This window comes from Macrobrachium nipponense, chromosome 7, assembly GCF_015104395.2.
Source record: "Macrobrachium nipponense isolate FS-2020 chromosome 7, ASM1510439v2, whole genome shotgun sequence".
NCBI classification, from domain to species: Eukaryota; Metazoa; Arthropoda; class Malacostraca; order Decapoda; family Palaemonidae; genus Macrobrachium; species Macrobrachium nipponense.
In genome coordinates, this window is record NC_061109.1 from 101,925,661 (window position 1) to 101,943,417 (window position 17,757).

Consider the following 17,757-nt stretch of genomic DNA (forward strand, 5'->3'; position numbering starts at 1 on the left):
GCACGAAACGTCTCTAATAAACTAATCATGTAAGCTGTTGTCTTGCTGGAACCCCTGTTGGAATGTGTAGCTGTCTGCCCGCTGTCATATATATATATAGATATACATAGATATATATATACACAAATATATATATATACATATATATATATATATATATATATATATATATGTATATATATATATATTATATATATATATATATTATCGTTTCTGCAATGCCCAGGAAGAAAGGCTACATCAAGAGGATGGTCGAAGCAGCTGAGAAAGCGAGAGAGATGAAAAGGAGGAAACTGGATGAGCGACGAGCGTCGGCCATTTCACCTCCACCACCAACAGCTGATCCTCCCCAGCCCTCTACGAGCCATGCGACCGCCACCACACCACCACCGCCTCCCTCCACCACTCGTGCTCCAACACAAACCCTCACCAGTTCAATGCGACGAAAGATCGGTATTCAAAAAACAGAAAAAGAAGTAACAAATATTGAAACTGTATTCTTGAGGAGAAGTAATTTAGTAGATATTGCAGATAATGTAGCCTGCTCTATGTGCTTTGAAAATAGTGTGAAGGCAGTTGTTGTGAAAAGACATTTGGACACTCGAGTAAGAATGTTTTGTACAAAGTGTAAATTTACTGTTTTTGATAATAATGCTGAAAACTACCAGTCTGTGAAAACTAAAGGTGTTCATGTTATGACAACAATTCTTGTATATATCATGATGCATTTTGGTTTTGGTTATTCATTATTTAGAAGAGTTTGCAGTTACTTATTTTTGAGGATTGTGAGTTCTAAAGTTTATAAACGTTATGCAGACCTTGTGAACGAAATGGCAAAAGTGAAGGTGCAAGAAGCCCTAGAAAAAAGCAGAAAGGCAACAGTTGAATATTATAGAACTAATTATCCAGAGTGTGTGGGAGAGGATGGGGTAGTGAATATAGATGTATCTTAAGATGGCTCTTGGCACAAGAGAGGCCATACTTCCAGGTATTTTTTGGGTGCCGTTATTGAGGAACATGTTGGGCGTGTTATCGATTATATAACACTTTGTTCTGAGTGTGAACCTTGCACTAAGAAGCAAAATCTTGTGAAGAATAAGGAATGGACACAGGAGAAGTATAATCGTTGGTATGGCAAGCATGTCCCCGAGTGTGACATAAATTATAAAGGTACTTCTGGGAGTATGGAACCAGCTGCTGCAGAAAAGTTATGGGCAAGGTCAGAAGGCATAGGTTTTCGATACGTTAGGTTCATCTCTGATGGTGATACGAAGACTTTTAAAACTATCAGAGACAAGGCCCTTATGGTTCTGCACATGAAGTTGTGAAGGAAGAGTGTGTGAACCATGTATCGAAAAGGTTGTTTACTCAACTCACAAACTTGTCTAAAACCTGGCAGATGAAGACCGGGAAGAGCCTGGGTGGTCGAGGACGGCTGACAGGCTTCATATTGGAGATGCTGCAAAAGTATTTTGGTGACAATGTTCGCAAAGCTAGAGATACCACCGTAGCTTTCATGAGAAATTCCATTTTAGCTTCTTTTTATCATTGCTCTTCTACTGATGAAGAAAACCCCCGTCACGAACTTTGCCCAGCATCAAGCTCTTTCTGGTGCTTTTATGAAAGAGCACTCGCAGAAGGCAAAACTCCAAAATCTCATGATGACACGGGAGTGCGATTCACTTTGAAGCCAGACGAATGGAAAGCTGTGGAAAATGTCTACAAAAACTTGACAAGTGATGCCTTGTTAATGAGATGCCTGCGTGGGAAAACGCAAAACCCCAATGAGCATGTTCACAGCAGAGTTTGGCGTATGTGTCCCAAACACAAAAATGTAAAAATGAGATATGTAGATTTTGCGGCCGCCCAAGCTGTATCTAACTACTACATGGGGCATGAAGAAAGTAATTTGAATAAATTGCTTGGCCTTCCTTTTACTAAATATTTGCTCAAGTGCTTGCAGACTCAAGACCAAAGGATGGATGAGCCAATAAAGAAAAAAGCTAGAAGGAAGTTGAAGGTGGACAAGAGCTACTCTGCTGGAGCATACTAGTCGCCGTGGGATGTGTCAACTTTAAATGCCATTTTCTCAAAAGTAAGTTATTGTCCTTTAAGCCACTACTTCTTCGTTAGTTTTTATCCGATTTTCACATTTTTTTTCATTGTATTCGTCTTTAAAAGTTCTATAACTTGCTTAGAACCAATCTTTGAAAATATTTCTCTTTCTTTATTTAAAATTACATTATTTACGTAACAGATTTTATTACAAACTTAAACGCAAAAATAAATTTTGTTTTAAGGAGATTGTTGACACACTCTTTAGCTATTAAATGAGACAGGTTTAGCTTCCTATCTCTGATAGTTTTAAAGCAGTAGCAGTTTTTTTGGATGCATACGAAAATGCCCTTTTTAATTTTATTCTTCTTTTCTATTGCAGATTTTGCATTCAGCAGATAGGAGAAGAGTCCAAGTATAAAGAGTGCCCTAAAATAAAATTTTCAATTAGTTACCATGTGTTTTTGTAACCCATGTCATTTTTTGCCAGACCGTCCGAAATTTGAAGAGACTGATGGAAGCGCATTCGGGGGTCATTATACTACAGTCTATCAAAGTCACATACGAGAGAGTGACAGGTACATCGTGTTGAGTTTACATTAGCAGCGAAATGACAGGTACTCTTCGTAACAGGTACCGAAACCTGCCAGGCCTGAGACCCACAATAACAGATATCGGCGTTTATTTAGGCAACAAAGGGATAAATGTTTGACTGGGAACGCCATCCCCATATTTCCCAGACTAAACTGACAGGTACTGGAAGGTTTTCATTCAATGGTCAACACAATAGCCGGAATTGGGGAGAGAGAGAGAGAGAGAGAGAGAGAGAGAGAAAGAAAGGAATATGTACTTATATAAATAAGGATGACATAAAAGTGTCTTACTTATCGTTAACCGTCATTTGGGCTCTCTGTTTTATGATACTCTGGAAAACGACGATTACAAGACTATTCACGTTCTCTTCATAAGAGAAAAAGCAGCTTTCCCTTTTGTTTAGCATCGTCGAATGCCGTTAATAATAAATTCCATTCCTATGCCTTGAGGACATCGGGCTCATTCCTTCCTTTCCAAGCCAACTTCAACAGGTTTTATTCATTCATCTCCGAGAGTGACTCGAAACATCAGTTGAGTAAGGAATTGTGTTCGAAGATACGACTAAAGTTTATTTGTAACCTTTGAAAGATATTCAAATCAATATGAACAACGAAAATTTGTACTGTATTAAAAAGATTTTCAGAAAAAAACATCCTAAACTGCTTTGTATATCAAGTAGTTTTATCCTCGTACGAAAATACTAATCACGTAGAAAATTGATGTTGAGTGCCAGACAAAAACACAAACACAGAAATAGTATCACACACACACACACACACACACACACACACACACACACACACACAGATATATATATATATATATATATATATATATATATATATATATATATATATATTATATCTGTGTGTGTGTGTGTGTGTGTGATACTATTTTGTATCCTGAGATGAATGAAAGCAGAATAATTAAGTCCAAAACTGACAATAACTTAAAATAGCATTTTATCTAGTAGGAAAAACACACATACATACATACATATATATATATGTATATATATATATATATATATAGTATATATATATATATATATATATATATATATATATATATATATATATGAATAATTATCACATCACCGTGATTCATATATATCATTCGAGCTACAAATGTCCTTTAATATCTAATTCGTTCTACCTCGGAATTGATATATTTTCATATATTATGTACCGAAGGGGAGGCCGACTTGATAACGTCACTGTCCGTCCTGATTTCGTTCCCGTCCACTGGACGGTGCCTCGATCCCATGAGGAGACGAAATTATTATCAACTAAAAATTCCCTTTCGGTACATAATATATGAAAATATATCAATTCCGAGGTAGAGCGAATTAGATATTAAAGGAAATTTTTTCACATATATGTTATATGCTTATTGGCCAGTCATTCTCGTGGCATCAATCTTTCCTCATCTTTTTGGGTTGATGTTCTGAAGGGAAGGGCAACGTTATTCCGTTTCTCCTAGAAGGGTGGTGGCTTCAGAGAAAAAATAACGTAACAATCACTGCTACATCATTAACTGCTGAATCATGGATGATACCCCGGCGCAATAAAACTTCCATAACATTATCCACTCCATCATTATGCACATTATCCCTTGAAGTGCCCACTGAAAATTCCCTTCCCAAAACACACACACACAAAACACACACACACACACACACACACACACACACACACACACACACTGCACCATCCACCACTATCTGGCATGCATTCTCGAAATTCATTTAGTCATGGCCCTTCTTTTCCAATACCTATTTCATGCAATCTACCCAAATCTTTTGAAGTCTTCCTATCCTCTTTCACCCTTCAACTTATGAATTAAAGTCTTTTCACGGACCTGGACCTAACTTTGTTCACCTTTTCATGTGGTCGGACCATTTCCAAATACTCTGATCCAGTCTCTTGCTTATGCTTAGCTTTTTAATACTTATATGTATTCATTTTTTCATTTTATAATTTTTCTTATGCACTACACGAACATTTCATCTAAACAGATTCACCTTTTTTTTCATTCGCACTCAACATCCATACTTTACTTCCATAAAGGAGCACTGGCTCGGCAATCCTTCATGCAATCTAGCCTAAACTGTAATCGACAATTCATGTCTTTCCCAAGTCTTTTGCACACACCATGCTACCTTGCTTGCTGCACCTAATCTGTAACTCACCTCTCCTTTCATGCCAGTCATCCGTTGTATGTATTCCCATAAAGCTTATATCATTCTATTGCTTCTATTTTTCTGCCAATCATATCAATATTCACTGCTTCATCTTCTTGGTTTCCATTTGCCTTCGTAATCTTATTTTTGCTTACATTACCTCTCAACCTTCTACAAGTACCAACACTATCAAACTTTGTCTACTATTTCTGCAGTTTCTCTTCACTATTCTCAAACAGTAGTGTACCATCTGCAAACATCAAACATTCAAAACTCTATTCATGACTTATTTTCTTATCCAGCAACTTTCTATCTATATCTATTCCTAGTTTGCATCACTCCATAAAATAAATGACCAGCCACAGACATAACATACGTCTGTCTCAGGTCTACTTTTACTCCAAACCAATCATTCTCCGACGTACAAATTCTGACAAATGCTTTACTCCCATAATAACTCAGAATGTCTTACCTCTCTATACAATCCACTCTCAACAATGCCGCCCTGCCCCCCAACCCTCTACCTCTATTGAATCTATCGTAAAATGTTTTCCAGGCCCACGTACGCCATATACACCCTCTTCCTTCATTTTCGAACTACGTTCATGACTGTTTCACAACAAAAACTTGATCCACACATCTTTTCCTTTTCAAACCCCACGCTGCTCTCCGCCTATCAGTCCTCCAGTTAATGATTTTACTTCCTCTATAAAAATCAAACCATACATCTTTCCTGGCAGGCTATGCAACGTCACATATCCTGCAATTCTTGCAATCGCCTCTATTGCCTTTATCTTTATACAGCACATCTATTATTCCTCTCCCCCGTGCCTCAGGACTCTTCCAATCATTAAGACGAGCTGACAAATCTTGGTAAGCCACTTCACTGCACTATCAATACCATACTGCTGTATCTCACTTGTGACCTCACCAACTCCAGGTGCCTTCCATTCTTCATCACCTGAACAGTCACAACCACATTCTCAACCTTACATTTTTTCTAGGCTTCCTCCAGAGTTAAATCCTCAAAAAATCGACACCATCAACCCAGGACTACAATTACTTCGGACAGTGATATCCAATTCTGAGATCCACTTGTCCACTTACCTATCTCTCTGCTTTTACTTCCCTGTCGAATAATCTTCCATTATCTTTGAAGTTCTTGTGCACCTATTCTTCACTGTTTGATTACTCCCGCTTACTTCTCAACTACCCTTTCATCTGTCATGCAAACCTTTCTTTTCCTCATCCAACCACGTGATACTTTATCCTTCCTTCCTACACTACACACTCGAACACTCGCTGCTGTCTTTGTGACACCACCTTCAGATCTTTCACATTCATCTACTCATTCCACCTCCTATAACCCTAACCCGCAGTTCATCAACTTCCTTCATATATTTATAGATGTATAGTTTTATTTGGAAATCGTGTATTTGAAATAATCAAACCTCGTTCAAAACGAGCACTTCAGATGTTACAAAAACGCTATCTGGCATTTCTTTCTCTGTCGCCTGCATCTGAAGTCATTATCACCTGACACAACCTTCCCTTCATGTTCTCAAAACCCAGACAGGTGCAGATTTCATCTTCCAAAAAGATTCCCTTTAACTCGTTATGTATATATATATATATATATAATATATATATATATATACTATATATATATATTATATATATATGTATATATAGTATATATATATATATATATCATATATATTTTATATATATATATATATAAATAGTAAATATAATATAATATAAATGATATATATATATATATATATATATATATAAATATATATATATATATATATATATATATATATATATATAATATATATATATATATATATATTATATATATATATATATATATATATACTATATATAAATATATAATGTGTGCATATTTATGTAAGAATGTATGCAAGTTTTTGTGTGTGTTTGTGTGTGTGTGAGTGGTTCACTGTACGTGGGTGTAAGAACGAATATATGGGCTTACACACATCAAATAGTTTATAGGGGAAAATCATTGCAACAAAATTTGAAAATAAGAAAAAAATCACATAACTAACGCCATGAATATAATTTTCTCGTTAATCTATTAGGGCAGAAAAATAAAACGACGATCATTTTGAATGGAAAGTCTAACTAAATCAAAACTTCAGCTTAAGAAAACTACAGACGTTATGACACCTGAGAGAGAGAGAGAGAGAAGAGAGAGAGAGAGAGAGAGAGAGAGAGAGAGGAGGATCTTATCAATACGCAAATTACCGGACGTCCTTCTCAGGATAAGCAAGGATTAAGGAAGTCTTACATCTCAGATTGTCGGTACTCCAGTGATTCCTCGAGATCATTTGTGTTTCTGCAAACACTCTCTCTAAACAAAAGAAGCAGTTGTGGAGAATATGGAGCCAATAAGAGGATTAATACTAATGTTTTTTTTCTTTTTAATAAAAACAACTTCGGCAAAAGCCTTCTCAGTGCATTGTACCTCGAGTTCAAATCTCTGTTAAGAACTACTTGATTACTCCCAAAAGAATAATTATGGCTACTATCATCTATCTGGCTATATACATAATGTACATATATGTATGTATGTATGTATATCACTTATACTTTTGTCACTCTTTTGTTCAAAGTAAAATCGAAAATGTAATGACGTCACTTCCCGTACGTCTGGTACTTCTTCAAGTTTTCCAGGATGAAATCTTGAAGGGACAAACAAAAAACTGCTAACTGTACTACTACATTTATACAGACCAAAGCCGACCATTTTTTCATACTTATAACATACGGCCGTATATTGGGCCAAGTCAGATTTACAATGGAACTACATTCTAACATATACGAGAGTACAGCCAAAAACTAATAGAAAAACAAGAATACAAAATTTTAGGAAAAAACATTCAGTTAAAAAATAAAGACTATCAAATTTCATATGCCATGATGCATTTCCCTTTGTATATGGATACAGAAAGAACCCAGAAAGTAAGCACGTATGCACATGTATTCATGAACAACAAAAATATACGTGGGAGACTTATGCACAACTGGGAATAAATGGAGAGAAAGGTTAAGCAAACGGATCTCAGAATAAGATTCAAATTGAGAGATGTCATTTGAAGTGAATTCAGTCCTGAGTTGACTGAGGGAGAAGACCTTCAAGGAGAAATGAGGATTGTTCAACATGAAAGTAAAAGCAGAGAAAGGTTAGTGAAAAATGGGCATCAGTGGTGAATGCAATCCTTGGTCGACGATGCGATGTTGTGAAGATTTCTTGAATGTGGAGGATAAAAGAGGCAGCGCTAAATCATACTCTCCAAACAACTTGTCTTCTTTCAATTCACCCTTTGAAACATTACTCTCACTCAAATATCCTTTTTACCATTGCCACATTTTATATCACTGGATCACTGGTTAGAAATTCCTCCGGTAATTACAATAAAGACTGGCTTATTTCCACACGTCTCTTATACAGCAGTTTAGTGAGATCTCTACCTTATAAAGCTGACTTACTTCCCTCACCATTTTTTCTTTATACATGATGAAAAATGGAAACATCTCTCACCCTCGTCGTCTTTGCTTGATCATTATTAAAAAAAAAATAGTTAAGTGAAGGAGACCGTGAGGTCACTAAGAGAGAGAGAGAGAGAGAGAGAGAGAGAGAGAGAGAGAGAGAGAGAGATAACTATCAACTTAGCATTGAAGTTTCCAGTGACAATGGTTAAATTATATTCTTAAGTTTTCCGCTGCTACCGCTTCCGTATCAATACAAATATGAAAAAATGAACTACGGCATTCTTTTATTTAAATATCGTAATATAAATAGTTTCCTAATAGCAGTTGTCACTGAATCCAAAAACGCACACACATGGCAACGACTCAAAGAATAAAATGTTAACAAACGTATTTGAGAATAACATCACAGGAATTCGAACCTCATATTTTATATATAAGAAAAATTCATTCGTAATAGTAACTTGAACACCGAACACCGCACCTTACTAAACCGAAATCGGGTTACGTTTTATGTTATTTTTTTCGGATTTAAGTTACAACTAAACACCGAAATGCTTTCTCTGGCTAAAAACCAGATACGTATTACCAAATTCTGGATGAAAAAATACTACCTGGCACCTAATTGTTTTGGTAGAACCTCGTGTTGAGAGACGGCTAAACTTGTGGCAGCAACGGTGCTCATCTTAGCTCCTCCCCCGAGCTGGCGAAGGAATGAGCAAGTGTGCCTTAGATGCCCGTGGGCCACAGGGGAGGGAGGGTGTCGAGCTGCTCGCGGAAACACAGTAAACATGGGGCTTCAATCGGGAAATACAGTGAAACCAAAATCGACTCGCCCAGTGAGTGAAACAAGAAAGGTATGTCGAAGGATTTTGCTTCGTTCCGTTTTTCTGCGGTCAGCTTTCGTTCGCTATATATACACATTAAATCACACCCAACACACACACACACACACACACACACATATATATATATATATATATATATATATATATATACATTATCTCTCTCTTCTCTCATATATATATATATATATATATATATATATATATATATATATATACATTATCACTCTCTTCTCTCATATATATATATATATATATATATATATATATATATATATATATATATATATATATATATATATATATATATATATATATATATATATATATATATATATTACTCGTAATCTTCTTAGGCACAAAGATATGTTAATTCAATTGTGTTCCACTTAGGAAAAGGAAAGGAGTTTTTCTTAGAAAATGCCCAACAGTTTCGTCCTCCAGTATTGGGCATTTTCTAAGAAAAACTCTTTTCATTTTCCTATGAGGAAAACAATTGAATATATATATATATATATATATTATATATATATATATATATATATATATATATATATATATATCTATATATCTCGGGTCCGTTTGCTGAAGAGGCGTTGGCTCAGGCCGCGAGTATCATCACCACTAGACAGCGACGACGTCTGTATTGACATGGCAGGCGTTCAGCACAGAGTTAACATGAAAAATCATGGCACAATCGTTTATTTGCAATGTAATAATAATACATAAAAAATAAAGATATCATTTTAATTTAAACAACATAATGGCGTTTGTAAAGACAAGGTATTTTAGTTTTGTGCTGTGAGACAAACACTTAATTTTCTGTAGATACAATGACCATCTTCTGGGAATAAACTATTTAAGTTATTAATAAATGTCATCGATGTTGTTCTTACCGGTATTATTGAGGACAACAATAACGAATAATTTTCTTCAATACTTCACAGAACTAATGAAAATGTTAACCATGGCTAACAGTCATGGATTGTATTGTTTACGTAATGCGTTTCTAGTGAGTTTTACGATTTTGTCAGTTATAAATAGTGTTTTGAGTTGGGTTAATTTCATAGAGGAAGAAGAAACAATGAATCCTCATAAAAAAATAGCAATTAAATTCAGTTAAAATACATTGGGAGTGATACATCCTAATCTAACCTCACCAACGGCACTGCGGTCTACCTGGCTGAAGGGGCTTTGTCCCCATCGACACTTCCTTGAATATATCATAATCTATCAGAATACATAGAAATACTCCAACTCCATAAAAATCATATTACGGTGTTTTTAAAAGCTTGTAGCATGACCGCTCAGTAGCAGTCGCATGTTCTAAATAATGACGTCACGGAAGAGGACAAAACATTTTACACAATGTATGTACATTATATAAATATATATATATATATATATATATATATATATATATATATATGATATATATATATATATATATATATATATTTGGGGGGGTTTCAGATTCATTTGCAAGCAAAATCTATAATGAGTATATGCATGGTTTCTAGGCCTGCAATGAATATTTGTGGTATTTACTACTCGGGAAGAGACTGAGCGGTTATTGACCTTCAAGATGGTTTGCAATTGGTGACATCGTTCAGTTTTTTCTAAATATGTCCGTACAACCTATTTTCCTTGTTCTTATCATAATTTTATTTTCAATGTAAACAACTGCTTTCATGTGCAAAGAAGTAATTTAGGTAAATATTCTACAATTGCTGTTCCAGACAAAAACATTTTGTCACGGCATCAGCGTACTTCATTTTCTCAGATTCAGGTGTCAAAACAGGAACATCTTTGCGATCATCTGATATTTCTACAACATGAGGTGAATCTTGACATTCTTACTATTAACAAATAACGAACATCGATCAAATATCAATGCTAAGATTTTTTTTACTGTACAGGAATGAAAACAATAATGATAACAGTAATTCTACTACTAATAATAATACTGGGCGCTTTCCTTGTACCCAAAGCTTCTAGCTTCTTTCGTTTTCAGCATTCCAAGCAGTCCTACAGTTTTACGTCACAAAACCCTCACTGGGTCTGAATTTTATTAAAAATATTTATGAAACGTTTAATACATAAGGAAATGAAAAAGGACATTTTCAATATTTACTTGCAGTGTTCTGAATAGGTGTCATCAGTTCCAGAATCATTGAACTTACTCGCCTGAGAGAGAGAGAGAGAGAGAGAGAGAGAGAGAGAGAGAGAGAGAGAGATGAAATATAAGGCAATTTTGCTTATGTTTACAGTAGAATATTGTTCAGTTAATTTACAAAATGGTGCTGACTTTCGTAAAACAGATTTTTAAATTAATGTTATCAATTTTGATCTTTGTAATTTATTATCTATTTTCCAGTTGGTGAGAGAAGGTGGCCGGTGGGTGTTTGTTTTATCATAGGCACGTTAGGACATGCATGACAACAAAAAGAGTTAAATACGGTTCACATACGAATTATTGAGTTGCTGTCTGAATCCGTAATTGCAACACATTGTTTCTTGAGAGCAAATTCAAAAGTGCATAAATCTAAGACTTGAGCGCATATCTTTCTAGGGCACGGATTCATTTTTCACATTCACTGTCATCTTGCCGCAGAAAGCACCATATATACAGTACAGATGCCTAACGTATTTTTCTAAGGATTTAGGAATTTTCCGGATCCCTTTTCCTTGGAGAAACATTTAAGTCGGAAATAAATGTGGAAAATACAGATTTCATTGCAATTATTGCTTTTGAACTTATTAAATGTCACTATCGGTGTCGCTGGCCTTCACTTAGTTACTACTCGGCCACCTGTCCAGACCAAATGAGTTGCCCAAAACTAATTCATTTCAAGTATGTTTCACTGGTAACACCTACCAAACCTGTTACCTGCTTCTCTATCGACAACACAGTAAATGTTTCCTTACAATATGTACGCTGTAAGACCATCATGAACACAGTTCTTACTTTTGGTCCTTTCCTCTCTGAACTGTGCTGTCAGGAGACATACACTAGTCCTCAAATTCTAAAATTCGCCAATTTTCGGCTCTTGAACTGATTTAGAAAACGAATGCATCCATGTGAATATTTTTTTTCAGGTTCTGGGCTAGACGTAACGTTTTAATTTGACTTGCTTCTCTTTTCACACTTATGATTGAACAATTTATCTGTAGATTCAAATATAAAGATCAGCTCTTTGCTAGTTATAATTAAATCACGCATCTATAAAGAATGTGCATAAAACATACCATCATTATAAGCAAGTACTACACCAAAGTAATGAAACATATATACGTAAGAGTGAGCAGAAAGGGAGACTCCTTAATCATTCACACACTATGAAAAGGATCACATATTCCAATAATCTTTATCTTTTGTTTCTTCTTTTAATCTTAACCAGGATATTTTAAGAGTATCAGCATGACTAACATGCAGAAAGCAACGTACAACAGACAGTTTATTGGCTCAATAAATGAGAAAACTATAATACATAGGACAGTGTTTCACAGCTTAAGAAAATCTTTAAATAACTTTGCAGAGCCTATATGTAAATACTTAAAATATCATGGTTAACCAGATACTAACACCACGATAAACCTACGATCATCTGTTGTTTATACTATACAAGCTTGCTTCGTTACCGAAAAAAAAAAAAAAACTGTTAGGTCTTCTCGCAATGTAGTGGTGCTGCGAAGCCTGAGTGCCATTCAACTGGATGACTTTCACACCAGGCACAGTGGAAGCTGTTCCTGATGAATTTCCGGTATCCTGCCGGCGCAACAGAGCGACTCGTATTTTTCTCAAATACGAAGGCTCTACGCCAGTTGAAGGTACTTCCAACTCCACCAAACGCTAAACAATTCGCTTTGTATAACCTGCCATGGGGTACGGTATGTAAAAGTGCCAAGACACTGAAGACACTGAAGCTTCTCGGAGAGCTTATTCCTAGTAATAGAATTGACTACCGCTATCGTAGCAGTCAATCTTACTTACATTATTGAGCCCATTTGCGTCGGCACTGAAGGCGTTACGTGGTGTTATTATAAAAAATAACTTAAATGTTGTGTTCAGTGTTTTCCTCTAATAACATATACACTGACTTCTGATTTTACATATATCATATATATATATATATATATATATATATATATATATATATATATATATATACATATACATACACGTAATTCTGCAAAACATTTTGCATATATCAACTGCTCCACTTGATATTCTAAGCAGTCTGGATCTACTTAAATCTTAAGTACTATAATATTAAAATAATCAATGAGGATAATAGGCAATGAGCTAGTGATTAGTCCCTGTGCCTGTCAGAGTTCAGTTGTTAATGGTGGTGTGTCTTTGAACAGATCCGGAAGCCGCTGATGGAACGCAAGAGACGCGAGAGAATCAACACGAGCCTCAATGACCTGGCAGCGCTTCTGACGGAGGCCAACCTGGTCAAGGGAGAAACCGGCAAACCGAGTAAACTCGAAAAGGCAGACATCCTTGAGCTAACGGTAAAACACCTGAAGGAATTAAAGGACAAGGGGGGCACGTGTCACGCGAGCACTTCTTCGGGAGCAAGGAAAACTGGGACAGAAACTGCCACTGTACCAGAAAAGGCCTGTGACAGTGGTGAGGACACGTCCAGTGACAACGCAAGCAATCAACACAATGAACTTTGCGAAGACAAACAAAAAGTAGAAAACAGAGCAAACGAGGCAATAAGTGACGAAGAACGAGATGAATTTGCGCGTGCGACGTGTTCATTGCCTTGTGCAGGTTCAGTTAAATCCAGTTCCAACGTGAGTGAAAATATCAGTTCCCAGGATGAAACATTGGCCTCTTTATTAGAAGAGAGGAACAACCGTAATTCGTCAAGCTCTGCTCCGTCTTCATCGAAAGGGAGCGTCAACAACGAAAACTACGTGTTGGGATTCAAGAAATGCATGAGCGCTATCGAAAAGATCATGACTGCCAAACAAGATCATGAGAACTGCCATCAAGAAACCATCCGTCCGAAACTCTTGAACCACCTGAAGAATTTTCTGAAATCCATAGATATCGATCTGAAGACGTCAGTCACTTCATCCAAAACAAGTCTCGATAAATTATCAGTAAATGGTACCGAACCTAGTTCCAAAGTAGCCGATGTATCTTCAACTACAAGTGAAGGCGATCAATCTAGCAATGTGCCCATGTCCAATTTGACTCTAGTTCCAACAAGATTACCCGGGGGTAACCTAGCTTTCGTGGTGCAAGGGGGACCTGATGCCACTGTACTGATACAATCCGCTGAAATGATGCTTCAAAACCCCGAGACGAAAGAAGAAAAGTTCGCTCAAAAAAGGCCAACTGAGGGGAAAGGCAAGATAAAATCAGAAGACGCATTACTATCAGATGATGTAATCAAAACGCGAAAAAAGGAAGAAATCCGTTCGATCAAAGTTGAAAGCGGCAACTACAATTCACAAATACAAAATAAAGAAACACCCCCGAAACAATTTCCTTCTCAGCTTCCAAATACATCTCAAGTATTCCAACAAAATACAGTTACAAAAGCAAACTTCACCGCGCAGTCAGCACCCACTTCTCTAAGACCAATGACCCCAGCCAAGCCTCCTCCAAAGGTGTCTCAAACGCCATCTGAAAGTTCACTTGAAAGCAAAAGCCACGACCAGTTTAACGTTCAGTTCACATCTCTAACACCAACAGTTAGACCTAACACTCGAAAATCTCTGTCGTCTCCTCCGCCATCGACATCTCGAGAATATTTCATGAACAAGCGGGCCTTCCATGTCTCTTGTGCAACGACGACTGTTCATCCTTCACAACCTGTGGATTTGGATAGGAGTAGCGGCCAATTAGCGAGCACTTCGTATCCCCAGCACAACGAAACTGCAACCATTCCCGCTACATCATCAACGTTCGCTATTAACATCACGCATAACCAATCTGGAACTGCATTTACGCCGGTGAAGGAAAGCACATCTTTCCATTTTCACCTTCCAGTTACCCCCCAAACGCCAAACTCAGAAAACTGCAATCAACAAATGCAGCCCTCGTCCTTAACCTCTCCTTTGTCTAGGCTTTGCCCAAACAGTCTCGTACTCTCCACGCCAACGGCATCAACATCTAGTCATCCCCTTTACACAGACCAACTGCAATTTCTCACACCTCCTCCAACACCGATAGAACATGCAAGTCTAAGAAAGGCATCTATGAGTATGTATCAAGAGGAAAGCGAATCCCTTATTGTTTGTCATCCACCAATACCACAGCATTTGAATGCGTCTACTTCTTCTCAAGCAATACTGCAGCCTCCAAAAAGCTCGGTTTCAAATTCATACAAGGGCAGAGCAAAAACCATGGAAGAAAAGAATGCACAAGAAAGGCCGAATGACAGAAGAGATAATGACGAAAACCCTTTCATGGTAGAAGAGAGAAGAAACCATCAAGACAACGAGTTACCGTTTGACTTATCTCTTAGAAGAATGTGGCGGCCGTGGTAAACAACAACGTTTAAATAGCGAAATACTGTAGCGCTGTGATTCATTCAAACATTACTCTTACTTTCTCCAACTACTGCGTCATATCTGATAGTTTCAGAAGTGTAAAGGTCAGACAATAACTGCAACTTGAATATTTCTATTAAACACGGTAAACAGTGCATTCAAGGTTCATTGAAAATTGTTCATCGATACATCAACACATACCTATGATTAACACTTAACTTTGCCGCAAATGCAGTATAAACCCTTATTAACCCACAAAACCAATTGAGTGGTATTCGTGAGCCAAGTGTTTTGAACAAAATGAAAATTTAAAATGGCATCCCAATGACATAAGGAAATCGTGATAACATTGACGATGAAATGCGTTGTGACTGTTATTGAGTGTTCTTTGTTTAGTGTCCAGCTTCAAAGAAATAAAGTGCCCTAATGGAATTACAAGTGTTGTGAAAATCTGTGCAATGGTGGGGCATGTTTATATAAAGAAGCTATTTGTTCATTAAAATTATGGCTCCTTAAGTATTCTGTCAGATGATAAATAGTATTTTATTATCATTTCCTTACTGTCTTCTGATATGTCTTCCTTCACCTGTCAAATGAAATATATATGAATTTTAAGCTGTGATCATTTTCAGTCAAACAATTTCGGTCATTCCAAAGCATCTCATGGCATCTTTAGGGACTTTCAGAGAGGAAGGAACAATTTCACAATTCTCCAAGCCTGTAAGTGTGTATTAGATATATATCTATGTAAGTATATGTATATATACTTATATAATATATATAGTATAATATAATATAATATATATATAATTGTAATAATATACTAATATATATATATTATATTATATTATAATATGTATATATACTTATTATATATATATATATATATATATATATATATATATATATATATATATATAAAGTATATATTATACATTACATATATATATATATTATAATATATATATATATATATATATATATATAATATATATATGTATATATTATATATATATATATATATATATATATATATATATATATATGATATATAATATATATATATTATTAATAATAATATTATAATTATTAATTATATATTATATTATAATATATATATATATATATATAGATATATAATTATAGGTGTTTATATAATATATATATAATATAATTATAAATATATATATATATACTTTAAAAATATATATATATATATATATATATATATATATATATATATATATAAGATATATATACATATACAGATACTTAATATATATATATATTATTATATATATAAATATATATAGTATATATATATATATATTAATATTAATATATACATATATATATATATATATATATATATATATATATATATATATATATAATTCCAAAATTTTTTATTGATGTTTGTATTGAACAAGATGAAGATTCCATGTGCTGTTTTCGAATCGCTGTAATATGTGTTGACAGATGCTAAGAATATAATAAATGTTTCCATATTGTAACATTATCATCCATATACTGTACATACTCATTTAAAATTCATTTATCATCTATTTAGTAAAAAAGTAACGGAAATATTATTACCCAGCCGCACACCTTTCTTATCCTCTTCTCCAACACAAGTCGCCCATCTGGACCACAAACATAAACATTTTGTGAGTTATCGTCCCTTCTTAACAGAGACACCTCTCTCTCCTCCTCTCTCTCTCTCTCTCTCGTCTCTCTCTCTCTCTCTCTCTCTCTCTCTATATATATATATATATATATATATAATATATATATATATATATATATATATACATATATCTTGTTTCTGTGCCCCTTTACACTTTTTAACGATTATCATAGTAAATTTTAATTCGTTATTTTACTGAGGCCAACAACTGATTGTCGAGTGGTCTTACAGTATATTTCACAATTATCATTATTTAACCCTTCCATCTGTGATATCAAGGCATTTTAAAACCGATGTATAAAGACAAATAAAGGCAACATTCTAAGAACAATTTTCTCACTATCCTCGATTTCCAA

The 17,757-nt window shown here is 35.2% G+C and overlaps 1 protein-coding gene across 1 annotated transcript; it reads left to right on the forward strand.

Moving 5' to 3' along the window:
* Positions 1-9,123: 9,123 nt before the first annotated feature.
* Positions 9,124-16,435, forward strand: LOC135217047 (mucin-3A-like). Its single transcript, XM_064252669.1, has 2 exons — positions 9,124-9,210; positions 13,567-16,435. Exons 1-2 carry the CDS (start codon positions 9,145-9,147, stop codon positions 15,709-15,711), a joined length of 2,211 nt encoding a protein of 736 aa, XP_064108739.1. The 5' UTR covers positions 9,124-9,144; the 3' UTR covers positions 15,712-16,435.
* Positions 16,436-17,757: the final 1,322 nt, after the last annotated feature.

Coding starts and splice junctions, on each gene's coding strand:
- LOC135217047 (XM_064252669.1), top strand. CDS start 9,145: ATGGGGCTTCAATCGGGAAATACAGTGAAACCAAAATCGACTCGCCCA. Junction 9,211..13,566: donor CAGTGAGTGAAACAAGAAAG/GTATGTCGAAGG, acceptor GTCTTTGAACAG/ATCCGGAAGCCGCTGATGGA.